Source organism: Lampris incognitus, chromosome 11 (genome assembly GCF_029633865.1).
Source record: "Lampris incognitus isolate fLamInc1 chromosome 11, fLamInc1.hap2, whole genome shotgun sequence".
NCBI classification, from domain to species: domain Eukaryota; kingdom Metazoa; phylum Chordata; class Actinopteri; order Lampriformes; family Lampridae; genus Lampris; species Lampris incognitus.
In genome coordinates this window covers 11,529,201-11,556,135 of record NC_079221.1, presented here as the reverse complement: position 1 = coordinate 11,556,135, position 26,935 = coordinate 11,529,201, and the positions used below count along the sequence as shown (strand labels likewise).

Genomic DNA, 26,935 nt, shown 5'->3' with positions numbered 1-26,935 from the left:
CGTTTTGTTGCATGTCACACGTTCCTGCCATTTTCCACTTCTTGCGATCTAAAAAAGTAGAAATGCTTTGGAATTTAAACGTAATGTATATTTGGATTCACATATATTTGATACACTTGTAAAAGTTCTAGCCGGACGTGTACGTTGGAAATTATGGATTTTTACGGACACACGTCGCATCTGGAGACACGTCCAGTCTCCCCCTGTTGGTTCGGGGCTGCTGTGATGTGTAAACCATTCTTCCATCAGCAGTAAAGCCTGTCCTCTTTCCAACTGGAGCTTTATTTTTTCCTCTACTCTCATTTCTGGGCCTAAAATCAGGTTAGCGTTTCATAAGGAGCTTAGCGCAGAGGGCCTCAGTGTGCCACTAATGTAATAGAGTCTCTCTCTCCCTCTCTCTCTCTCCCTCTCTCTCTCTCCCTCTCCCTCTCCCTCTCTCTCGCTCTCTCAACAACATTCGCTTGCTCACTCTTCTCTCTCAGTCACTGTTTTTCATTCTATTCTGTCCTCCTTTCTCTCCGTTCATTTGTTCGCCCTCTCATTGAATGACCTCTCTTTCTCTCTCTCAGTCTGGTTTTCACTCTCCTTCTACCTCACTCTCCCCCCACCCCTCCTCCTTCCCCCGCCCCATCACCACCGCCGCCACCATGTCCCTCCGTCTGCAGATGTGGACGACAGACTTGTCCGAGGTTTGAAGACAGGGCATCACCTCTGCTGGGACACGGGAGGAAAACAAAGGAGAGGAGGGAGCGGAGAGGAGAGGAGGTGCTGGCATACTGGGACGCCTGGTGGGTAAACAAGACTGTTTTTGTGACGTGTGTGTGCGCGCGCTTGTACATGTTTGTGTGACAGTACATTTACGTGTCGTTTGCTGGGGACATTCCCCGTAATGAGCACATTTGTTCTGGACATATCAGCTGAATTCTGCGCCGCCTTGGGAAGGTGGTGATTAAGACATTGTTGTGGATTATGGTGCTGTGAAACCTTACAAGGATCTGCAATGTCAATAATCTGCATGCGGGATTATCTCTTCTTTCTGCTGGACCCGTAGTTTGGGGTCATTAGATGGCGAAACCTCGACTCCGACAGAGAGGCCGCCTCGCGCGCTCTCCTGCTGCTCGCGGAGCCGCAGAGGTGCACGGTAACACATATTAGGCTGTAGTTCTGTTGTAATAAGAGACCCATTCAAACGTTGACGCTGCAGTCCGGTTCGGTTCTTCTTCACGTTTATCCTTCCACGTTTAGCATCTGAGCTTGAAGATGTAAAAACACCAGGCGTCCGGGTTGAGTAGCAGTCTATTCCGTTGCCTACCAACACGGGGATCGCCGGTTCGAACCCCATGTTACCTCCGGCTTGGTCGGGCGTCCCTACAGACACAATTGGCCTTGTCTGCGGGTGGGAAGCCGGATGTGGGTATGTGTCCTTGTCGCTGCACTAGCGCCTCCTCTGGTCGGTCGGGGCGCCTGTTCGGGGCGGGGAGGGGGAACTAGGGGGAATAGTGGGAGCCTCCCACGCGATACATCCCCCTGGTGAAACTCCTCACTGTCAGGTGAAAAGAAGCTGGCGACTCCACGTGTATCGGAGGAGGCATGTGGTAGTCTGCAGCCCTCCCCGGGTCAGCAGAGGGGGTGGAGCAGCGGAAGAGTGGGATAATTGGCTAGGGGAAAAAAAAAAGGGGGGGGTTCAGAAAACAAAAAACAAAACACCACACATCCCATCAGTTTTCCCAAGAGAGTCTTTCCCCACGGTAACCATTCAACTGCAGAAACACACACAAACACGGTCATGACTTGGCTATGTGAACTAGCGATTGCCCCAGAGGTTCCAAGGGGCAGGGCATATTTTCATTTGCATGTGATTTTTTATTTTTTGGATTGTAGCTTCAATGTTTTTGAGTGTCTTGGTGGGTCGGAGTAAAAATCGTATGAACATGCAGTTGATAGTGTGCTGATAGTGTGTTAGTGTGTTGATAGTGTGTTGATAGTGTGTTAGTGTGCTGATAGTGTGTTGATAGTGTGCTGATAGCGTGTTCATGGTGTGTTTCTAGTATCAAAGCAGACTTGGTGATAACAGAGACCTTCATGCCCTGCAGGATCAGGTTCTGTTGACAACACAGAGGTTGAGCCTGACTGCCAGGCAAGGCCGCAGGTGGATATTTTATCACTATTATACATACATAGATAGGGTATAGTGGGGAAAAACTGTAATAGATCTCAGCAAGAGCGTCGTTATGATAAAGAAAAGTATAAATAGATATCCACATAGAGGTGTGCGACACACAGAAAATGGGGACGCAAACTCCAAATATAACTTTATCTCAGCAGCAGGATGAAAACCTGCTCAGTAAATGAAAATCTAAACAAAGGATATTTTGCAATGGATCCTGCACCCAATTTCTTTCACACGTGCAAAGTCTCGACCCCGTTTCGGGTGCTTGTCGCGCAGGTGTTGCACGGTGAAATCTTACCCAGAGCAGAGTTCAGTGTTTGTGTATTCATTTCCCTCAGTTCAAATTTGTATTATGTGTCATCAGGGTTGCTGGGCTTTCTGGTATTGTGCTGTTTCGATATGAGCCTAGATATCAGTGAATATGTGGTGTACCGGTGCTAAAGCTGTCTGTGCCACATTTAATTCTGTGTGTTTTGTTTTCTTCCTACGCCTCGTTGTTTTTTATTCAGTGTGTTTAATGAACCGCCCTGTTCAAACAGCCGTGCGTGCTGACTGTCATGGCAAGAAGAGGAGTGTTCTCACCACACCTGCAAGGCCTGCGCCTCTGCTGACTGAGCAAATAAACCTTTGAGCTAAGGTGGAGTGTCAGGTCCTCGGGCTATCTATCAGACGACTGCTTCAAGTGCATATGCGCGTCCGTCACACGGTCACCAAGTCACTGCAGTGTTCAAGCTCTTCTCTGCAGGTGACGAAAACGGCTGCCCGCGCGCCGCTTGGGGGGGAATATAGTCTGTCTCCCCTTTTGCTGCTTTGTTGACACCGTTTCCCATCTCTTCTTTCTGTTATATTTCCCCGCCTTGTCACAGCGATGGAGTCTTTCACAGGAGATACAGACGGAAGCACCGAAGACCTCCCAGGTAAGACGCCCGTCTGTCCGCCTCGCTGTCTTGCTGCAGAATACAGAAAGCTGAATCAAACTTTAAAAGATAGGTTCACTTTGTCATGAACCCAGATGTGAATTGAACGACGTCAGGCATCGTTTGAAAATCATACAGACAGAATTGCACATCCCAGCCGTCTGTTAACTTCCGCACTTGTGACAGAAGGAAGTCTTGTAACCCATTACAACCACGCACTTCCAAAGACTGGAGAAGATGGAGCAAGCAAAACGCACCATCAGGGAGTGCCTCTGTAGCCGAATGGTTACAGCGCATGGCCGCAACTGTTGCTGGTTCGATTCCAGCCAGCGACCTTTGTTGCGTTTCATACCCCCTCTCTGTGCCACATTTTCTGTCTGTCTCTCTCCTGTCACTATCTAATAATAAAAATGCCCCAGAAAATAATTTTAAGAAAAAATACACGATCAGAAATGCAGATTTAGTACTTTTATCTCGGCAGAAAAGGCGGTTTGCAACCATTTTTCTTTACTGTGGTATATATACCCTGCACCAGCTGAGAGATGCACTGCTGTGCACGGCCTAGCTTTAGTTGTTGGATATCTAAAGGTGTGTTTTAGGGTACGGTCACACATGTGTGAAATTACCACTGGCGAATATTCGCTTCCCGTTCACTTCCATTCTATGCGAGCAAAGGGGCGAATAGAATATTCGCTCCCAGTGACGAAGGAAATTTGCATCTTTGCTTCGTGTGGAGTTCAAATTTGACTGGCGAATCCGCAGCCTCAACCAATAGCAAAGAAGTGTGTGTGGTTGACCCTATTAAAGATTCTTAAAATTGGTTTAGCTTTTTTTTTTTTTTTTTTTTTTGGCACAACAAACTGATGAACTTGTCCTGCTAGAAGTTTGGAGAAGTTCCGTGAGAGGCTTCATTAATGAGGAGAACCGGGGTTCATTTATTAACCTAGAGATATGAAGGGCTCATTCGAAGCTGAAGAAAACACTATTCATACTCTTTGTACCACTAAGGAAAACATAGTTATGAATATTATATTCCATTTCTGCCAGTAGGACCCCCCCCCCCCGGAATTCTACACACTACACACATTCTACGCCTTTAAATAGAACAAATTAAGATATGTCTGACTATAATGTCAGTTTCTTCCTATTTTTTCTCCCCGTTAAAGGGTTTTTTTTGTTTGTTTTTTATCTGATCCGAGGGTCTGATGACAGGATGTTGTGTTGCTGTAAAGCCCCCTGAGGCAAATTTATAATTTGTGATATTGGGCTATACAAATAAAATTGACTTGACTTGACTTCCCATTTTCAATAAAGGAGCTATATATCATGGTTTTTGACGGCTCAAACGATTGTCCCATTGGACTGTGTTGAAGCCCAGGGGGAAGATTCAACAAAATGGTTAAATTTCGCTGTAGTGAGGCCATCAGTGATTTTTTAAAATTATTATTATTATTATTTCTGTAGGTTTCTAAATGGTACCTGACAATGTTTGTATGAGGTCTGAGTCAAAAAAAAAAGTGATCCTATCCTTTAAGTAAAATGAAGACTTTGACAAAAATAACACACTAAAGCACTTTAGTACATTGTATTTTTTGTGGATTTGAAACAACATGATGAGCACAATGATATAACATAATCCGATCTAAAGACAATTTTCATTATCAGTCCATACACTGATAAGTCATTCTATCAAATTTAAAATTTCGGGAAACATTCTAGACAATGAGCTGACACATGTGAAAATCGAAGATGAACGTCAGAGGAGATCTGTGTGTGTGTGTGTGTGTGTGTGCGTGTGTGCGTGTGTGTGTGTGTGTGTGTGTGTGTGTGTGTGTGTGTGTGTGTGTGTGTGTGTGTGTGTGTGTGTGAGTGTGAAATTCTCCGTGGATTGTCACCTTGTCATGGTGGAGAAGCTTGCATGGTCCTGAGATCCCAAGACCAATGCTGTCTGGAGCTATGCTCCTGGTAGGAGAATTGAAGAGATGCCGGCTTGACATAGCTGCCGTTTCTTAAACCTAATGGGCAAATGAAAGACAACTGAAGGAGGAGAAGGGTGGCTCCACTTTCTTCTGGAAAGGAAAAACTGCTGATGAGCCCAGGATCCATGGCATTGGATTTGCCATCAGGAACCAGATCATCAACCACCTGTCTGAACTTCCTGTGGGGATCAGTGAGTGTCCCATGACCATCCGTCTGGTGCTTGCCAACAACCAGATAGCAACAGTTGTTAGTGCCTATTCCCCTACTTTAGACTTTGAAGAGGAAGTAAAAGATACCTCCTATGTCTGCTTAGATGAGATACTGTCAAGAATCCCCAAGAAGGATAAGATTATTCTCCTAGGAGACTTCAACGCCAGGGTCGGCTGGGATCAACACCTCTGGAAGGGCACTATAGTAAAGGAAGGCATCGGGAACATCGATTCCAATTGAGTTCTGCTTCTTAGCAAATGTGCTCAGTATAACCTCACCATCACTAACACTCTCTTTTGCCAGAAAAACAAATTTAAGGCATGTTGGAGATGCCTCCGCTCCAAACAGTGGTATCTCCTTGACTGTGTCATTGTACAAACCATGGCGTGAACATTACGAGGGCCATTATCAATGCAAATGACTGCTGGATAGTTCATCGCCTCATCCACTCCATGATGTCCATCAAACTCAAGAGGAAGAGGTGGGTTCAAAAGAAGCAGATCCAACCAAGACTGAACCTTGAAAGCCTGAATGAAACTGCCACCCATCAGTGACTTCAGGCCTCTCTTGGGGAAACCCTTCAACAGGAAGAACTGGAGCCTGCTCAAAGCCACTGTCCTCGACACCTGCAAAACCACCCTTGGGTACAAGTGATGTGAACATCATGAGGGCCATGGTCGATGCAGATGACTGCTGGACAGATCATCGCCTCATCTGCGCCATGATGTCCATCAAACTCAAGAAGAAGAGGAGGGTTCAAAAGAAGCAGATCCAACCAAGACTGAACCTTGAAAGCCTGAATGAAACTGCCACCCATCAGTAACTTCAGGCCTCTCTTGGGGAAACCCTCCAACAGGAATATCCCAATGACACTGAGAAGCACTGGAGCCTGCTCAAATCCACCACTCTTGACACCTACAAAATCACCCTTGGGTACAAGTCCAGATAACACCAGGACTGGTTTGATGACAATAACACAGAGATAGAGCAGCCCATCTTCAAGAAAAGGAATGCTTTCATGCCTGGCAAAATGATATAACCTGCAAGGCTGAAAGAGTGGCTCACTCCAGAACCAAGGCGGATGTCCAGAGATGGGTGAGGGAGCTTAAGAATTCCTGGTGGACAGAAAAGGCTCTGGAAATCCAGCGACTGGCAGACTTGGGTGACACCAGAGGCTTTATCAGCGCTACTAAGGCCATCTATGATCCAAGCAACCGCAGCTTAAACCCCCTGTGCTCAAAGATAAGATAAGATACTTTATTGTCATTGTGTGCATACAACAAAATTTCATTTAGTGACTCTCAGACCAGCAGCACTAGACAATGTAAATGGTTAAAAAAACAAGATTAAAAACAAGGACAAACAACTCCTCCTCCATTATCCAAACTGCTTATCCTGCTCTCAGGGTCGTGGGAATGCTGGAGCTTATCCCAGCAGATAGGACAAGCAACATTTCATATAAATAAGTGAGGTAGTAAACATAAGTGAGGTAGCAAAAATGATGATGAGACAATAAAAGATAGCAGCGGCTTTTAAAGTTCAAAATAGTGCATAGGATTATTGCACATAGTTATCCATATTGCAGCGGCTTTAGTACCAGTTAGTCCTCAGCAGCTATAGGCAGTGTGTGTGTGTGTGGGGGGGGGGGGGGGCTACAGCTCTGGGGAAGAAGCTGTTCCTCAGTCCAGGTTTTGATGGTGCAGTATCTTTTCCCCGATGGCAAAGGAACAAACAGACAGTGACCTGGGTGTGTTATGTCTTTGCTGATGTTGCTGGCTTTCCTCTGTAGGCGGCCAGCATACACAGCATCCAGGTCCGGGAGCAAAGCTCCCACAATCCTCTGTGCTGTCTTTACCACCCGGGCTGAGTCCTTCCTATTCTCTGCTGTGCAGCTGGCATACCACTCTGTGACACATTGACAGATGATGCTTTCTATTGTATTTCTGTAAAAGTTGACCAGCAGCTGAGAGGGAAGACCAGCTTGTTTAAGTTTCCTGAGGAAGAAAAGCCTCTTTTGTGCTTTCTTCACCAGGTGGGAGGTGTTGAGTGACCATGTGAGTTCCTTGGTTGTGTAGATTCCCAGAAATTTGATGTTATCCACAATATACACCTCTTCACTGCTTATGTGCAGTGTGTGTGTGTGTTTGTGTGTTGGGGGGGGGGGTCTTCCGGGATCTCTTAAAGTCCACAATGATCTCCTTTGTTTTACTGGTGTTCAGGACCAGGTTATTGTCTGAACATCACCCAGCCTCCTCTCTGTAGTGCGTCTCCTCGTTGTTCGTAATGAGTCTCACTATAAAAGGACGGGCAGGAGCTGCTGAAGGACAATGAGTCCATTAACACCCAATGGAAGGAGTACTTCCAGGAACTCCCCAACTGCAACAGCACAGCTAAACCAGACATTGCCAGCCACATTCCCCAGAGTCCGATCAGAAAAGACATTGGGGAACCTCCCACCATGACAGAGGTTCAAGATGCCTTAAGAAAATCAAGGCCACCAGTCCAGATGGGATCCCAGCTGAGATCTTAAAGGAAGGTGGACCAGAGCTCCTGTATCACATCCACAACCTCCTCCTCAAGGTCTGGGAAAAAGAAGAACTTCCCTCACAGCTCAGGGATGCTCTAATAGTGGCCATATTCAAGAAAGGGGACAAGGGGGAACGTGGAAGCTACAGGGGCATCTCACTCCTGTCAACAACAGGCAAAGTCCTCGCTCAGGTCCTCACAAACTGACTGCCACCACTGGCTGAGGACGTATTCCCAGAATTATTGTTCATTCTTGGTACATGACATTAGGATGTGTTTTTCTTTTTTTCTTTCTCACATGTGTTTTTGATGCGTTTTTTTCTTTTTTCTCTTATTGTTCACAGTAGTTGAGTTTGTATTGTGCAACACAACTTGCATTGAATTTGAACTATACAGTACAGTGGGAATTGAGTTTGAATTGTACAGTAGCTGAATTAATTTAAGAGTAGGTGAGAAGGGATAGGAAAAAATAAGTGTATACTTCCTCCTACTCCTTTTCGAATATGTAATAAATAATGTGATGCGTATGGAGATTTGTTCGCTGAGTTTGATGTGTGGATTTGTTGATCACATCAGATTATTGGCAATGGTTTATCTGTATATTATAGCCTGCTTATTTACATGTTCGAAATAAATCATCATCATCATCATCATATCAGTGTGGCTTCCGCCCAACTACAGGTACCGCAGACATATTTACAGCACACCAACTCCAGGAAAAATGCCATGAACAAAGGCAACCTTTGTACATGGCTTTCATAGACCTGTCTAAGGCCTTTGACTCAGTAGACTGCCAGGCTCTGTGGAGCATACTATCAATATATGGCTGCCCTTACCAATACATCAGAATATTGAGGCTTCTACATGACGGCATGTCAGTCACAGTGCTCAGCAACAGCATCTCTGAGTCGGAGCCTTTCACTGTGAAAACAGGGGTCAGACAGGGATGCATTATCACACCCATCCTGTCTGCCATCTTTATTGCTGCCATACTCCACCTCATTGGTGACGAGTTGCCACGGGGATCCCAGTCCTATCCAGAACTGACGGCAGGCTCTTCAACCTTAATAGGTTCAAGGCCAAGAGCAAAGTCTGCAACACAACCATCATGGAGCTTCAGTATGCCGATGACAACGCCATCACAGCACACTCCATAGAATGACATTCTGAATGCCTTTGCCAAGGCATACAGAGCCCTAGGTCTAGCATTAAACATCAAGAAGAAGCAGGTCCTAAATCAACCTCCGCCCGACCAGCCATCTACCCAGCCCACCATAAAAGTGGACAACAAAAATTTTTGAAAACATTGATTACTTCCCCTGCCTCGGCAGCCTTCTCTCCTCAAATGCTGACATCGACTTTGAGGTCAATCATCGCCTGAGTTGTGCCAGCGGTGCTTATGCCAGACTCAGGAAAAGAGTCTTTGAAGACTGAGACCTAAAGGCCCAAATAAATCTCATGGTCTACAGAGCTGTTGTTCTCCCCACCCTGTTGTATGGAGGAGAGTCATTGACCACCTACAGGAGGCACCTTAGAGCCCTGGACCAATAACACCAAAGAGCCTTATGAAAGATCCTGAGGATCAGCTGGAAGGACAGACACACCAACATCAGTGTTCTAGAAGAAGCCAACATGACTAGCATCACCACCATATAATGCAGCACCAACTCCAATGGACAGGCCATGTCAGCCGCATGTCCAACACACATCTCCCCAAACAGATCCGGTACTCTCATCTGAAGAAGGGTCAGTGAGCTCCTGGTGGGTAAAAGAAATGTTTCAAGGACAATATCAAGACCAGTCTGAAGAAATTCAACATCACATCAAGCAACTAGGACCACATTGCACTGGATAAGCGCTCCTGGAAGAAATCCGTGCAGGAAGGAGCTGCACGTCATGAAATGGAACTCCACTGTGCCGCAGAGAAAAAGCAACAGCACCGCAAGGAGCGAGCGTAAAAGGCTCAACCACCACCACCACCACCACCACTTTCCCCTGCCCACACTGCACCGAAGTATTTGGATCGCTAATTGGCCTCTACAGTCATCTGAAGACCCACAAGTAGACAACCCAATGGAGAGGACGGTCATCCTCACTTCGAGTGACCGCTGATGATGATGATGGCATGTGTATGTGTGTGTGTGTGTGTGTGTGTGTGTGTGTGTGTGTGTGTGTGTGGGTGTGGGTGTGGGTGTGTGTGTATTCTTGTTCAGTTATATTTCTGAGGAACAATTTGAGTTCTTTAACCATAAAGGTGGGAACATTATTGCAAAGTGGGGACTTGGTTTTAGGGTTAAAATTAGAATTAGGATTAGGATTATGTAGGTTAAAGTTAGGGTAAGGGTTAAGGCTAGGCATGCAGTGCTGATGGTTAATGTTAGGATTAAGGGCTGGGGAATGAAAGTAGTCAATTAAGGTCCTCAGAAGTATAGAGAAACTAGTGTGTGTGTGGGGGGGTGCTGTTGTTATGGTTACCTCTGAGTTGTCTTCATCTCTAACAGGGAAGAAGAAGTCTAAGCTGAAGATTTTGAGAAATCGTCTCTTTGGGAGGGCAAAGCGAACACATGGAGAGGGAAGCACCAAATTTAGCCAGTCTGCCAGTGACATCACAGCAGGAAAGGGACTCGGCTCAGAGGAGGACTTGGTGTGAGTGTCTGTGAGATATTATGTATGTGTGCATGTGTGTGCAATATGTACATGTGTATGTATGTATGTATGTATGTATGTATGTATGTATGTATGTATGTATGTATGTATGTATGTGTGTGTGTGTGTGTGTGTGTGTGTGTGTGTGTGTGTGTGTGTGTGTGTGTGTGTGTGTGTGTGTGTAGAGGGATGTTAACAAAGGATTTATTAAATTATTTACACTTCTATTTTCTCTACCCTTTCTCTTCATTTCTACTCTTCTCCCATTTTATCAACTTTTTTTTTACTTCATTGCTCCTCAGGTGCTCCCAAAGCATGCTGGGATCACGAGCGTTGTCACATGACAGCATCTTCCTGGTGGACCAGGTCCTGTCAGATACGGAGCCAACCAGGGTCCTTTCCCAAGAGAACGTTCACAGCAAGATCAAGGCTCTGCAGGTAGCTCTTTGCTCTGGGGGGCGCTGCCATTACAAAAGGTCCCAATTCAACTCCAGGTTTAAAAATGCCAGTAAATTTTCTGATGAAACAGGTGAAGCTACTGCAGCAGAATATGCATTTGGGGCCTCCGCCCCTGGTCCTGCCAGTCAAACATCCTGATGACCCGAGCAGTCGTATGGAGGATGATGGTCTTCCTCACAGCCCCCCCGAGGTCTCAGTTGGCAACACCACCAACAAGGGTGCCTTCAGCAAGGTGATTCATCATCCAAGTCAAGATGCTATGTTAGATAAAATTTACAATTGTATTGCTATATAAAATTCAAAGTTGACCTGGCTCAACGGGACTGGCAAACAATACATCCATTACTAATTGTTAGTGAACACAACATGAGGGATGATGGATACATGCTCAGCTAGCTCTTTAAAGGTTTAAAATTTTTTCCAGTGACTGCCATCAGCGACTAGTAGGAATTCCAACATTGGCAACTGGTGACCAGCAAGTGACACGGCTAACGCTATTAATTATCTCACAAAATCGCAAACTAAGCTAGTGCATAGCTCCCACAGAAATGTTAAGTGAAGATGTCTTTGATGCATGCTCATTAGTCCAGGTAAGAAAATCAAAGAAGGTGAATCGGTTCATCTGGATACAGAAGTATACGGGTGAACTGATTCAACCTTCCTTGATGTTAAGTGAAGAATTATAATTTTATGGAATATGCCCTGTGATGGCCTGGCAGCCTATCCAGACTGTCTCCCCGCCTGCCGCCCAATTACAGGCGTAATTTATGGGGGGGTCAGGGGGGACATGTCCCCCTCAATATTTAGAAGAGGTGAATTTGTCCCCCCAAAAAATATATCATGAATGATCATGTTAACTCCCTCGCCAAAAAAGGTAAAATAACAACACAGAAAGTCGAACTACTTAAAATGTCATTCATACTTGTTTTCCAACGATTTCATACACCCCTATGCTTGGACCATACCATTTTAACCTTGCCACTGGGATTGCCGACCTCGTTGCTGTCTTGCAGTTGCTCCTGACAACCAGGAGACCGGAGCATGAATGATCACGTAAGCAAGTGTAAGTAACGTAGCTAGCCAGCTTGCTTGTCTAGCCCAGTACACCACCCTTTCTTACCTTTGGGGTTTCCCAGTTAGATTTTCTTACGTATTTCCGGGTGAATTATAGCCTTATCTAGTTTATAACTTGTGTTTGGGGTTATCAGTTCAGACCCCCTCACGAACTAGCTAGCTAGCTAGCGCTTGCTAACAGTAGCCCCTAGACGTTTGTGTTAGCTTAAATGAACTTGAACTGATAATTTCGGGCACATGAGATAACATAATAGGTACATCTACGAACTATAGTCACTATAGGCTAGCCTATCTGAAAGTTGTTTTTCTTTTACATAAATAAGACATTTCCACAATAAATTGATGTAGAAAAAGAGCAAATTGGTGCATACAAATTCTCCAGAATGCAGGAAATTAAATGTGTGATGCTCAAAATTTCCAGGGGGAGGGCCCCCTGACCCCCCACTAAATGTGCCCCCCCCCAATGTTCAAGCGAAACTTACTCCACTGCACCCAATGACTGCTGGGATAGGCTCCAGCATCCCCGCGACCCTGAGAGCAGGATAAGCGGTTTGGTTAATGGATGGATGGATGGATGGATGTATAACTTAGCAAGTGTCTATATGTCTAAGACAATGCTGCTTATCTGACCAGTTTTTATGCCTTTATAGTCATAGTCATAATGCCCCCCCTCCTTCTCAAAAGCGATGTATTTTCATTCAATTTTTGGATTGTTAATCAATTTAAAATTTTTGCCAGATGAAAAAGTTGTTTTTACTGTTTAGAGTTGGGTAGCAAAGTGGTCACTTTCATATTGAAAGGTGGAAATGTGCGGCAATATATGTAGTTTTGTCGAAGGACTTTGGATTTCTAAATAGCGGGACACCCATCCATCCATCCAGTCATCCATCCATCCATCCATCCATTATCCAAACCACTTATCCTACTCAGGGTTGTGGGGATGCTGGAGCCTATCCCTGCAGTCATTGGGCGGCAGGCGGGGAGACAGCCTGGACAGGCCGCCAATAGCGGGACACCCTCTAATAATTAATTTTCTAAAGACAGATACCGAGCTTGAATACAGGTTTTGAAAGCAAGAAATGTCGGCACCCGTCAAAGCTATTGTTTTGCAATTGATATGGATCGACAACCCTTTCCAACTCCTCCGACGCTTGATACATGGTCATTTTTTGCTATGTTAAAATCAAAATGTTATTTATAAGTACCTTCAACAAATCAGTTCATGTCCATAAAAGGAACATTTCATTTCCGTGGCGGCGCGAACTTACGTTTGCAGCGGCCTCACCCAGTACCGTCCATGCAGTGTCGTTGTCCACGTCTGCGTCTAAGTTTGTCTTCGCTTGATGGCTGGGAGAGCTGGCGCTGGATCGGCAGGGAGAGCTTGGTCTGCTGCGTCCTGTGGGCCCAGGGACCACGGCCCTGCCCAGAGCTGCGTCCGAAGAGGAAACGCCGAGGGCGGTCTGACAGCACGCGGAAATGGGGCAGGCTAAGCTAACTGCTAGCCCATGCAGACCAGCGGTCTGGCGGTGGCTTCGCCTAGCATTGACTGTGTTTTTGGTGTTGGAGTGCGGGGAGGTGTGTCGAGGGTATCTGGCTGGGAGAGCTGGCACTGGATCGGCTGGGGGAGCCTGGTCTGCTACGTCCGGTGGGCCCAAAGACCGTGGCCCTGCCCGGCGCTGTGCCCGAAGAGGAAACACCGAGGGCGATCTGACATGGCGCGGAAGTGGGGCAGGCTAAGCTAACTGCTAGTCCATGCAGACCGTCAGTTCTGACAGTCAACCTGGTTGGCGTTCGTTCTCTTGGACAGTGATTTTTGTTGTTGCTTCGTTTGATCATATGTGTCTAGTTTGAATATATGTGTTGTTAGTTTGGATATATTTGTTCTTAGTTTGGATATGTGTTCTTAGTTTGGATATGTGTTCTCATTAGATAAATGTGTTCTTGTAGTTTTTGGACATGTGTTTTTGTCTTTGTGTTGCACTGTTGGGGGAAACGATATTTCGTTTCATTTCATGTACGCAACTACATGAATTGAAATGACAAAGTGTTCCTGATTGCTGATTCCTATATTCAGTATTTACATGTAATGTGATCCCAAGTGGATGTATCATTCAAATGCTTCACAGATTCAAAGCCTCAACAACACAGCCACATTATTCCTCAATCTCTCTGTCTTCCCCACCCAAATGATTCATTGTGTGTTCCTTTCCCCTTCCATTCCTCTACAGAGGTCATTCCTTCCCAGAAGCCATAGCCCCTTTAGTTTAGCAGGAACAGGATGTGAAGAGGAGGAACAAGTAACAGCATCCCCTCAATGTGGGCCTGACATGGTGTGTTATATTTGTGAATGCACTTTTGTGCATGATCAGTAACTTTGTGTGTACACACGCGTGTGTATGTGTGTGTGTATACATGTGTGTGTGCTCGCTCTGTGTTTTTATATCCATCACTGTATTCATTTTCTTCCTCAGGCGACATCCCAGCCGTCTTCTCGCCCACTTTCCCCCATCCCCAAACCAACACTTTCTAGATCAACACTTCCCACCCCATCCCTCTCTGCTCCCCTGTCTGTCCTCTCTTCATCCCCTCCTGCTGTCGTTTCTGCTTCTTCGGACTTCAGCAGCCCAGCCCAGTTCACCCCTTGCCTGGACACCTCTGCTGCACGCCACCGCATGTCCGTCAAACCCAGAAACCAGAGGGCCAGCACCAAGGGAAAGAGACTGTGTGAGGTGAGTGAAATGGCTGCCTCACATTACCATTCAAACATACACACAAATGTGCAAATATATTTACATTTAGCAGATGTTATTATCCAAAGGGACATACAAGAGAGTCAACAATTAACATAAATTTGAGTGTTACTAAGTGGCATCATAGAATAGGGTAATTGTATCATAGGAGTATTATATGAAGTAGTAGTAGTACATTTGCTACATGATAATCATATGATAATATTACTATATGAAATAACTGTAGCAGTATATGTTCTAATATAATTTCTATATAGTAATAATATAATAGCAATACATCAGGAAGTAGTGGCAAGTCAAGTCAAGTTTATTTGTATAGCCAAACTCACGAGGTGGTCACGAAGGGCTTTACAGTCAGTGCAATATACCACATCCCTAGTAGATTCAAGATTCAAGTTTCAATAATTTATTCTAATATCAACATTACAGTTGATTTGGAATTTGTTTTTGTGTGCTCAAAGATAACAACAGTAAACATAGAACCACACAATACATATAAGGAGTGTCCACAAAAACATACTGTTACAGTTATATTACAATAATTCAGTTAATGCAACCATATGGCCCATGCCCTTAAAGTGACAAATTAAAGTGCATGTGCTTAAGGGGGCCATACGTGTACAGTCAGTGAAGCATTTAGGATGTGGCTTGCTGTAGGGTAAGCATTACTGTGGAAGCGAGATGTTCTGGTCTTAACACTGCGGAGTGTTTTACCCGAAGGGCGATGATTGAATAGGGGGGTTGGTCGGGTGTGAGGAGTCCTTTTAACATTTTGAAACTGCTGATATGGTATAATTCAGGAATGGTAGGGTGTTTGCAGCCAATTATTTTTGAAGCTATGCGTATGACTCTGTCCAACAGTTTTTTTTTCTCATGGGCTGTATAATTGCCATACCATACATTTATTGAGAAGTGAGCACATTTTCTATTACAGCTCTGTAGAACTGTAACATTGCAACACTTGACATTCCAAATTTTCTAAGCTGCATTAGAAAGAATAGTCTTTGGTGATCTTTCTTCTGGATGGTGGTGAAGTTGTCTTCCCGTTTCAGGGAGGAGGTGATTGTAGTCCTAAGGAATTCGAAATGATCCACTCTCTCTACCGTTTGATTGTTAATGGCCAGCGGTAGTAGCTCGCCCTGATTTTTATTGAAGTAAGCCACAGGTTCTTTAGTTTTGCTGATGTTCAGTTCCAGATTGTTATTGCTACACCAGTTGGCAGGAGAGGAGACCTCCTTTCTATAAGCCATCTCATCATTACAGGAAATCAGTTCCACCAGTGTTGTATCATCAGCAAACTTAGTCATTTTTAGTGTCAAGAGTGTGAAATACAGTCATTGGTGTATAATGAGTAGAGCAGAGGTGAGAAGACACACCCCTGAGGGACACCTGTGTTAATGGTCAAAGAGTTTGAAAATCTATTGTTGAATTTGACAACCTGTGTTCTTCCCAGTCAGAAGTCCAAGACCCAGAGACAAAGACTGATGGAAATCTAGGTGCAAAAGTTTGTTATATAGCCATGTGGGTAATATTGTATTAAAAGCTGAGCTATAGGCAATGAACACTACCCAAGCATAGGAGGCAGGCACCTCTAGATGCTGCAAGATGAAGTGGAGACAGACACATACAGCATCTTTGACTGACCTATTGGCCCTGTACACAAACTGATTGGGATCTAGCACAGCACTGGACAGATATTTATATACTATATGCTCAAACACCTTCATTACAACAAATGGCAATAGTACATTTGTGACAGAGTAATCATGTCATAGAACTATATGAAGTAGTGGTAGTAGAAGTGCCTTTGCTATGTAACAATCATATCATATAAGTACTACATGAAGTAGTAGTAGAAGTACATTTGCTACATAGTAATCACAATATAGTAGTACTATGTGAAGTAGAAGTAGTAGTAGTATATTTGCTACATGGTAGTCAGTCAAGCCAAGTCAAGTCAAACTTTATTTATATAGCACATTTCATACACAGGGCAACACAATGTGCTTTACATAAAGTGACCATTAAATTGAAACATAATCATAAAAGTGCAAATGTAGAAAATAAATATGCATATCAACTGGTGTTAGTGCAGCAGAATATACAAATATCAAAATAAACAAAACACACTCACTCTCTTACACACACACACACACACACACACACACACACACCAAGAACGGCGCCATAGGCTATTTTGAAAAGGTTTTTAACCTGCTTTTAAAAGTGTTCAGTGTGGGGGCCTCTCTCAGGTCCTCAGGCAGGGTGTTACCTCTGCTTGGGGCATAAATACAAAAAGCAGCTTCCCCTGCGTTAGAGTTAGTATGAGGAATGGTTAAAAGACCACTGCCTGGGGCGTCCGGGTAGTGTAGCGGTCTATTCCGTCGCCTAACAACACGGGGATCGCTGGTTCAAATCCCTCTGTTACCTCCGACTTGGTCAGGTGTCCCTGCAGACACAGTTGGCCGTGTCTGCGGGTGGGAAGCCGAATGTGGGTATATGTTCTGGTCGCAGCACTAGCGCCTCCTCTGGTCGGTCAGGGTGCCTGTTTGGGGGGGAGGGGGAACTGGGAGGAATAGTGTGATCCTTCCACGCGCTACGTCCCGCTGGCACAACTCCTCACTGTCAGGTGAAAAATGGCTGGCGACTCCACGTGTATCGGAGGAAACGTGGTAGTCTTCAGCCCTCCCAGGATCAACAGAGGGGGTGGAGCAGCGACTGGGACAGCTCGGAAGAGTGGGGTAATTGGCCAAGTACAATTGTGGAGAAAAAGGGGGGAAAAGACCCCTGCCTTTGGACCTGAGAGTTCTTGCTGGTTTGTATCTAATTAGCATGTCTTTTGTATACTGAGGTGCAAGGCCATTTAGAGCTTTGTATAAAAGTTAACAGTATTTTAAAATCGATTCTAGTTTTGACAGGGAGCCCATGCAGAGATCTAAGAACAGGTGTAATGTGTTCACACTTTAGCTCTGGTGAGAACACATGCTGCCGCATTTTGAATTAGCTGTAGTTGCCGCATAACTGATTTTGGGAGGCCGGTGAATAGACCATTACAGTAGTCTAGTGTACTTGTTATAAATGCATGGATCATGTCATACAAGTGCTATATGAAGTAGTTTTAGTAATAGTATATTTGCTACATAGTAATCATATCATAGTTTGTACTATATGAAGTAGTAGTAACAATGATACCTTTACTAAAGTAATCATATCATAGCCAAGATTAGATGTCATGTTGAGTGCATCTTGTGTAAATATGCCTTAGCTCATCAAGAGATGGCAAATAGGAAAGTCAAAGTACAATACAGATTAACATTGCCACAAAACAGTAAAACAAACACACAACATTCACTCTCCTTTTTGTCCTTTCCCCAGACCGACTCCAGGCCTCATTCAAACAACCTAAACAACATTGACCATCCGGTGTCTGAGGTGGTGGTGGAAGAGCGATCTGAGGAGGCACATCTGAGCTCTCACTACACCCAGATCTCCAGAACAGAACGAGGAGGTCCCATTCTCCCCATCATATCTCAGTATCTCCCCAAAACTTATGCCCCTATCTTCTCCCATCAGCCATCACAGCACGACAATTCATTCACTGGGAGAGATAATTCTAAGACATCCCAGTCTGTTGATGCTAAACTCCAGATACCCATGGATGGAATGACTGAACATCAGCCACAGTGGACCTCCATCCAACCAGAGTCCAAAGGAAGAAGAGGGGGACGTGAAGACTTGGAGACGTGGGCGCCATTTCACACCAAGAGGGAAACTCTAATCAAGACTGGTGTGTATGATAAAACAGCCAGCAGAGAAGGTGACTCAAAAGACAGCTCTGCAGTGGCTTTCAGGTCTTCTTCCATTCAGCAAATTCAAAGTCAGGTGGAGTCCACAGGAGGATTCCAGAGACCAGCCTCAGGCTCCTTCCACTTCTCTGTCTCCACAACCAAAACCCGAGAGGAAGAGAGGCCCAGATCGGCCAGTTTCTTGGGAACGGTGGAACTGTCTGAAAGGCCCAAGACCTGTGGGGTAGCAGAGGTTAAGTCATCTCCTTTGAACTTGAGCCAAAGAGGAAGGGAGTTACAGACGAACAGGCTGGAAGGAGACAAAGTGCCACTGAGGGAAGGTGGACCTTTACAGGGACGTCAAGTCTGTCCCTGGGACAGAAGAGACACCCTCAAAAAGACGGAGACAGTAACACCTTCAGCAAAAGTGACCATGGATACAGGAGGTTTAACGGGAGGTGAGGTTGAAGAAGCGAAGGAAGTCCTGGAAGAAGAGGAAAAGATGGCATTTGGTGTGAGGCTCCGCTCCACGTCTCTCTCTTTGAAATACCGCCCCGATGCTGCAGCTGCCCTCTCCAGCTCTGGTGCTAGGTGGCAAAGTGAAGAGATGCAATGTAACACAAGGAAAACGATGGAGGAACTAGACAATACCATCAACCACCAGTCTAAAAAGCTACTTACAAACCTCCCCTCTGCCCCCATTTCAGCCATGGGGTCGCTCAGACAAGCTGGTGAGTCGAGACACAAATTTGCTCTGAAGATTCTTCCTCATTTCAGAGTGAAAAACAAAAAGATTTTTGTCAAATGTATTACCCTGCTTGTTTTGAAATGTGCAGTTGCAACCAAGGAAAGAATAGGGCTGTGACCTTAAATTCAAATATCAAAATTAAGGGGAATACCCCCTCCCGCACACACACGCACACACACACACACACACTTGCTTGCTTGCTGGTTGTCCATCGTGCCCGATGATGACCATCTTCTTCTATTTGTGGGTCCTTTGAGGACTCAGATAGCAGAAGATACCTGCGCAGAGATGGTTTTTAAAGTGGCATGGGGGTGCGCTTCTCCCAACGCCACATGACTTGATTGTAGAGGAGATGGTTCCGATGGCAAGGGGGATCCCTAGACGACCGGCACCTCCACACAACTGCAGGGGGCTGCTGGAAATCCAGTTTTTCGGGAACCGCCTCGAAGCGTGCCGCCACAGCTTGCTTTTCTGTTGGGGTAAGCTCCCTTAGCCTTATGTCTTCCAGACTCACCCACAAGGCAGCGGGGCAGTGGTTGATAGGTGCCAGTGCGTGTCCACCAGGGTGGGCCTGCACACCATATCTCTGGGGCCCACTGCTGCTCCGAGATCCCCTGCCAAGTTAGCCTGGGGCCGCAAGACCCCAGTTACCATGTGTGGCCACGGGGAGGCCTGGCAGGAGTCTTGGTGAAGGAGAGGCTATGTACTGGCAAGGGAAGGGTTACACGCTAGGATGCTTCCCTATTCGCCACAAAGGCTAGCCAGCGGCAGCAAGCTAAGGGCAGGAAGGACACAAGCGGGTTGGAAGAACACATGCACCTTCCCTCCAACTACACACTGCTGCACTAGACGCATCACAACACCCTGTGTGTATGTACACACACACACACACACACATACACACACACACACGCACACACACACACACACCATATACCATATACCATGGCCTCTTGTCATATCTCCATTAACCCTCTGATGATAGCTGGTGGATTTGTTTTGGGAAGAGCAAAAGTAGTGGTGTTTCTTATGTTTCTGTATCTTACAAAACAGCTGTTTGTAAGATATACAGCCATGATGTAATGTATCTCCAACTCTGGCTACGTATTGTCTTGATGCATGCTCAATAATCCAGGTAAGAAAATCAAAGAAGGTTGAACCAGTTCATCTGGATACAATGTTGATCGACAGATTCGTTTCATCACTAAGTGACCTCTTCAGTCTAAACTGGCTGCAGGTATCCCCACCCCTTGTAAACAATACAGTACAATACAGTTGCATAACGACTGAAACCAACCACCAGTTTCATATGCAAATATGGGTGTGATCATTAACTACAGTTTCAATGGCCATGGGTACTGTTCACAGAGGATTTGGGAACGTTTGCAATTTTACAATGCTGTGATTGCAACTATGGATACCTGAAGTGGGGATACCTGCAGTCAGTTAGGTGGGCAATCTTAATCCAGAAAGGGCTGGTGTGGGTGCAGGTCTTAGTTCCAACCAAGCAAATACACACCTGTGTCTCCTAATCAAGTTCCTCAGCAAAGACTCTACTGGTTGATTAGTGGGATCAGGTGTGTAACTGCTTGGTTGGCACAAAAACCTGCACCCACACCGGCCCTTTCTGGATAAGATTGCCCACCCCTGGTACTGAAGATGTCATTTAGATGACTGACGAAACGTATCTGTCAATAAACGTTGTGTCTAGATGACCTGATTCAACCTTCTTTGAACTTCATTGATTTTCTTACCTGGATTATTGAGCATGAACTAAGACTTCTTTGAGCTGGCTACGTATCCCGTCTGTGTGCTGTAAATCATTTCATCAGCTGTCGGGGGAATCCCCCCCCCCCTTTTCTCCCCAGTTGTATCCGGCCAATTACCCCACTCTTCTGAGCTGACCCAGTCGCTGCTCCACCCCATCTGCCGATCCGGGGAGGGCTGCAAACTCCCACACGTGTCTCCTCCAATACATATGGAGTCACCAGCCGCTTCTTTTCACCTGCCAGTGAGGCGTTTCACCAGGGGGACATAGCGCGTGGGAGGATCACGCTATTCCCTCCAGTTACCCCTACCTCCTGAACAGGCGTCCTGACCGACCAGAGGAGTGCGCTAGTGCAGCGACCTGGACACATACCCACATCTGGCTTTCCACCCGCAGACACAGCCAATCCGTATCCGTAGAGATGCCCAACCAAGCCGGAGGTAACACGGGGATTCAAACCGGTGATCCCCATGTTGGTATGTCTGTGAATGTTCTCATTCATCCAGGTCATGGTTATCCAAAGGAGTTGAATCAAGTGCAACTGGACTTGGTATATATCCGTGAAGATTACCCATGTTGGTAGGCAACGGAATAGACCGCCACGCTACCCGGACGTCCCTGTCGGGGGAATTTTACTCAGAGACAAGCGTCACTATATAACAATATCTAACATTCTTCCAGATGGTCTCATTTGATTACATCAGTTATATAAAGGGATCGAAATCAAACTGAGACTGATGAATAATCAGTGAAAAACGCCCCTTAGAGTCTTCAAATGCTAACCTGCATACTGACACGTGTTTCAAAAATTAAACACAGGAGGTTGATATTTTGAATGAATAAACAAACAAATTATATATATATATGATGACATGCAGCTAAATAAACTAATAAATATCTTTCATACTATCTTCCATTTTCTTAAACAGCCTAATTTACCCTCTATGGATGATGATATAAATTTGAGCTCGCCTCCATTTCTTTTCCACATATCAGACAGGATTTTTCTTTTTGTTAAAACGATATCGTTAGCGGAGAACAGAAAATGAGTACCACTTTTCCTTCTTAGTTTAGGATTGAACTTTACCTGGATCTGCTCTCTTTTCATATGAATGAGGTGTTTGTCTGTGAGAGGAGATAAGCTTTAGAGAGTGAGTGGTCATTGTAGAATGATAAGGTTTTTAGCAGGCTCAGGGGACCTTTGTGCTCTTTAATAACACCTCTCAGGAGAGTCCAGGTTGCGTAGCAGTCTACTCCGTTGCCTACCAACATGGGGATCGCCGGTTTGAATCCCCTCATTACCTCCGGATTGGTCGGGCGTCCCCACAGACAGAATTGGCCGAGTCTGCGGGTGGGAAGCCGGGTGTGGGTATGTGTCCTGGTCGCTGCACGAGCGCCTCCTCCTCCTCTGGTTGGTCGGGGTTCCTGTTCGGGGGGGAGGGGGAACTGGGGGGGGGGTGGATAGCGTGATCCTCCCACGCGTTACCGTCTCCCTGGCGAAACGCCTCACTGACAGGTGAAAAGAAGCAGCTGGTGACTCCACAAGTATCAGAGGAAGCATATGGTAGTCTGCAGCCCTCCCCAGCTTGGCAGAGGGGGTGGAGCAGCGGGACTGGACCGGGACGGCTCAGAAGAGTGGGGTAATTGGCCAAGTCCAATGGGGGAGAAAAAAAAAGGGGGGGGGGACAGCTCTCAAGTTGAATATAGCATTGCTGCTAAATGTGTCTGACTGACTTGTGTCACATCTTAGATGGAAATCCTATCCTGCCTGGTGTCTCAACCATTCCAGTCAAACCAAACCCACCACCTGCTGATGATCCCCACGTTACTCCTGCCCCGACCGCAGAGGTCACCTCCAATCAACAGGAATTAGAAACTGTCCCATCAGCCCCTCAGCAGCCCCAGACTGCTCCTCAGGTGGCCCCATCTGAAATGTCCTGGATGAGCCTGGCCATGGAAAAGACCAGAAGCCTCCAACAACTCTTCACTAGTAGACTGCCCAGAGATTTTACCAGCATCCAGACTGTTACTCGACCACAGGCGCAAACGCAGCCCAAAAATCAGGGGCAGATTGTGACAGAGCCGAAAACCCAGAAGGTAACGCGAACAGAGATACAGACTGAGACACAAGTAGAGATGCAGGCAGCAAAACAACGGGAGGTTTCTGCACAAATGCAGGCAGAGATACAGCAGTCAACTGAGACTATCAAACCATCATTTCTGAAAACAGCAAGTCCAGCGCAGATGGCCAGGCCATCCCTAATGCCGAACCCAGTCCAACAGAGGACATCAACACCATCTACCAGTTATCCATACTCCTCTAAAGCACCGCAGATGCAAAACACATCACACATTTTGAAACAAGCAAACAACCCTCTATTTCAACCGAACACAACTCAACCATTAACACAATCTAGCCTATACTCTGCTTCTCACTCGGCCACAGAAACAACAGAGTCTCCTCTGTGTCTCTCTCCACAAATGGAGGCTGGACCTAAAACTGCTCAAATGAGCGTCAGTCAACCGCTTGACCAAACCTACCTTTCCTCAGGCCAACACACCACAAACCAGCAAACACCGTGGAGCAATCGAGGACTCTCCGCTTCCACTTTCCCCAAATCTACAACCTCAGCTCAGGCCACAGCTTCTAGCACCACGCCTTCCCAAACTTCAACTCTGGTGTCAGCCTCAGGGAGAGGGGAAAGAACTGCTGTCCTCCAGGGAAAAGGAGAAGGGCCACCTCTATCAGAGAGGCGTGCGGTTTGGGCCGGGTCCACGGTTGAAAAGGCCACCTTCATAGAGAAACAAAGAGCGTGGACCGCTCCTCTGCCTGAAGACAAGGTAATTCACCATTAGTGTAACATAATTGTGGTTATGGGGAAGAAGAGGGCGAGGAGGGGGGAAATAGGAGAGACGGTATTCCTCGAAGTAGCTTGAGCCATAAGGACATGCTCTGTACTTCTCATAATAGTCAACACAGGAAGTAAGTTTTCACATTCACAGATTGTCTGCTAGTGACGTCACCAGCAAACAGAATTTCAACAGTGTTTCAGAGACACATACCCAGATAGCAAAATTGCTGTGGCCCGGACCCGTCCCACAGTACACTTTCATCCGGCCCACATACCGCATGGAATGATGGCACTTGGGCAGTCTGCTCCTATTTGCCGGATCTGGGCCAGAACCCAGCCATAGCAATGCCGCATGTGCCATATATGTGCCAAAGGTGGCCCATAATTGTTTTGTGATATTTGGGCCATATTCACCCTTTACCACACGGGCCACTTCAGGGTCACATCCAGATTACATGTTGCCAAGAGCACTGCATCTCTGCCAAAAAAGAACCACATTTGATTTGGCATATTTGGGCCATATTTGCTGTTATACATGTGGGCCACTTCAGGCTCACATCCATTTTGTCAGGGCCAGAAGAAGGCCATCAGTGCCGCATCATTGCCTGAAGTGGCCCACATCCGGATGCTATCTGGGTTCCCATTCCGCGCCCCAAACATTTGTTCTTGCACTATGTAGCTTGGGTTGAGCGGGTACGCTCTCCCATGAGCAATATTTTTTTTCCTAGGTAGATGAAGTCATAACAGGCTCTACTCTGTCTCTGATTAGCTAGTACTCGTTGCCGTCATTGGTTGGTCGCATGAGGAGTGAGTTTGGTTATGGTTAGGGTACGAATAACAGGGTAAGCCAACCAGAGGCAGAGTAGGGTGGGTCATGCCTTCTCTATCCTAGAAAAAAAATATTGCTCCAGGAAATAGTACCCACTCAATCCAAGTTATATAGTAGCACAAGAACAGGCGTTCAGGGCACCATTCTCCCTATTACAAGTCAGTGTACCATCAAAATGATTTTGAAGCTGTAAAAAAAGTTGCATTATGTTGCTTTCAACAACCCAATTTATCCTCTATGGTGTGACCCTCATTCTGTTTCCTAGGTGGAACTATGGAAGACCCAAACAGAGACTCAAGCAGAGTCTTCTAGCTTAGCAAATATCACACCTTTGAACAAAATCCCCAAACCTGAGGGAAGGCTGGGAGTAAGGTTTACAGGTGTGTATACATACATTGGTCGGTAATTATATACTGAAAATTACAGAAATGTTTTAAGTAGGGCTCAATAACTCAAACATGACACAGACGGTCCCTCTTGCAGAGTCAAGCCCGATCAAAGTTCCAGTCAGGCTTGCTGATCGTGAGGACAAATGGCTTAGAAAAAACATGCCGTCATCTTCCTCACCGTCTTCATCACCTACACCATCCTCCCCCCTGCATTCAATGTCTGACAGTGGCCAACCATCCTGGATGGAGCTGGCCAAGAGAAAATCGATGGCTTGGAGCGATAAGAATATGGACTAACAAAGATTCTGAAGGAGTCTAGATGTTGTGTGTTTATGCTTACACATTTAGGATACATAAATATATTTTAAAAAGGCCTATTGTTTATTAAAATCCACCACCACCACCCAATCATAGCTACATGAATTAATAATATGGATATGTATGAATAGCGTGTTTCACTGTGATTCACCATTTCATTGCTGTTTTAGTTAAATGTTTATGTCAAATAAAATTTCTAATGTTCAGTTTTCTGGTCTGTTGTCCAATGCCTCAATGTACACAAAGCTCTTTGTAACAGTATTAAATGACTAAGTTCCTGACAATTTAGATCAGTGTGGATAGGATTAACAAGATAAAGAATGGGGCGTCCGAGTAGCGCAGCGGTCTGTTCCGTTGCCTACCAACACGGGGATCGCCGGTTCGAATCCCCGCGTTACCCTTTGCTTGGTCGGGCGTCTCTACAGGCAATTGGCCGTGTCTGCGGGTGGGAAGCTGGAGGTGGGTATGTGTCCTGGTCGCTGCACTAGCGCCTCCTCCGGTCGGTCGGGAAGCCTGAACTGGGGGGAATAGCGTGGTCCTCACGCGCCACGCCCCCTGGCGAAACTCCTCACTGTCAGGTGAAGAAAAAAAAAGTGGCTGGCGACTGACTCCACGTGTATCGGAGGAGGCATGTGGTAGTCTGCAGCCCTCCCCGGATAGGCAGAGGGGGTGGAGCTGCGACCGGGACAATTTGCCGTGTGCAACTGGGGAGAAAAAGGGGGAGTGATTAGTGACAGAAGGGTACCAGCAAGAGTTAAAGGGAAGGTTTAGAAGATGGTAGTGAGACCAGCTATGTTGTATGGCTTGGAGACAGTGGCACTGATGAAAAGACAGGAGGCGGAGCTGGAGGTGGCAGAGCTGAAGATGCTAAGACTTTCATTGGGAGTGACGAGGAAGGACAGGCATAGGAACGAGTATATTAGAGGGACAGCTCGGGTTGGACGATTTGGAGACAAAGCAAGGGAGGGAACATTGAGATGGTTTGGACATGTGTGGAGGGGAGATGCTGGGTATATTGGGAGAAGGATGCTGAATATGGAGCTGCCAGGGAAGAGGAAAAGAGGAAGGCCAAAGAGGAGGTTTATGGATGTGGTGAGGGAGGACATGCGGGTGGCTGGTATGAAAAAGGACGACGTAGAAATGGAAACGGATGATCCGCTGTGGTGACCCCTAACGGGAGCAGCCGAAAGTAGTAGTAGCAGATTTTTTTTTAATCGAAAGTCCTCATTCACACTCCTGCGCAGCTGGTGGCAGTACTGAATCAGAAAGTTGTTTGCCCAACCACCATAAGAAGAAGAAGCAGAAGAAGACGAAGAAGAAGCAGAAGAAGACGAGGAGGAGGAGGAGGAGGACGAAGAAGAAAAGGAGGAGCTGTAACTGGAAGCATGCCTGTCGGAGTTACCGATGGTCAGCAGGTGGCGCTGTATCTTCCTCCCTGGTTTCGCAAGTCGCGGTTACGAAACATGTGAGTGTGTGTTTTGTAAACAGTAGCAGTCTGTCTGTCCACCAGCTCA

At 46.1% G+C, this 26,935-nt stretch overlaps 1 protein-coding gene across 2 annotated transcripts; it reads left to right on the top strand.

Moving 5' to 3' along the window:
• The first annotated feature begins 645 nt into the window (after positions 1-645).
• On the top strand, positions 646-25,621 carry cracdla (cracd like a). 2 transcript variants are annotated; one of them, XM_056290011.1, is made up of 11 exons: positions 646-788; positions 3,037-3,087; positions 10,305-10,449; positions 10,752-10,887; positions 10,979-11,140; positions 14,211-14,312; positions 14,454-14,711; positions 18,108-19,248; positions 22,784-23,874; positions 24,980-25,094; positions 25,198-25,621. In XM_056290011.1, exons 2-11 carry the CDS (start codon positions 3,039-3,041, stop codon positions 25,398-25,400), a joined length of 3,402 nt encoding a protein of 1,133 aa, XP_056145986.1. In that variant the 5' UTR covers positions 646-788; positions 3,037-3,038; the 3' UTR covers positions 25,401-25,621. The 2 variants fall into 2 exon arrangements, with proteins under 2 accessions (XP_056145986.1, XP_056145985.1); XM_056290010.1 differs by lacking the exon at positions 646-788 and adding an exon at positions 1,075-1,141.
• The last annotated feature ends 1,314 nt before the right edge of the window (positions 25,622-26,935 follow it).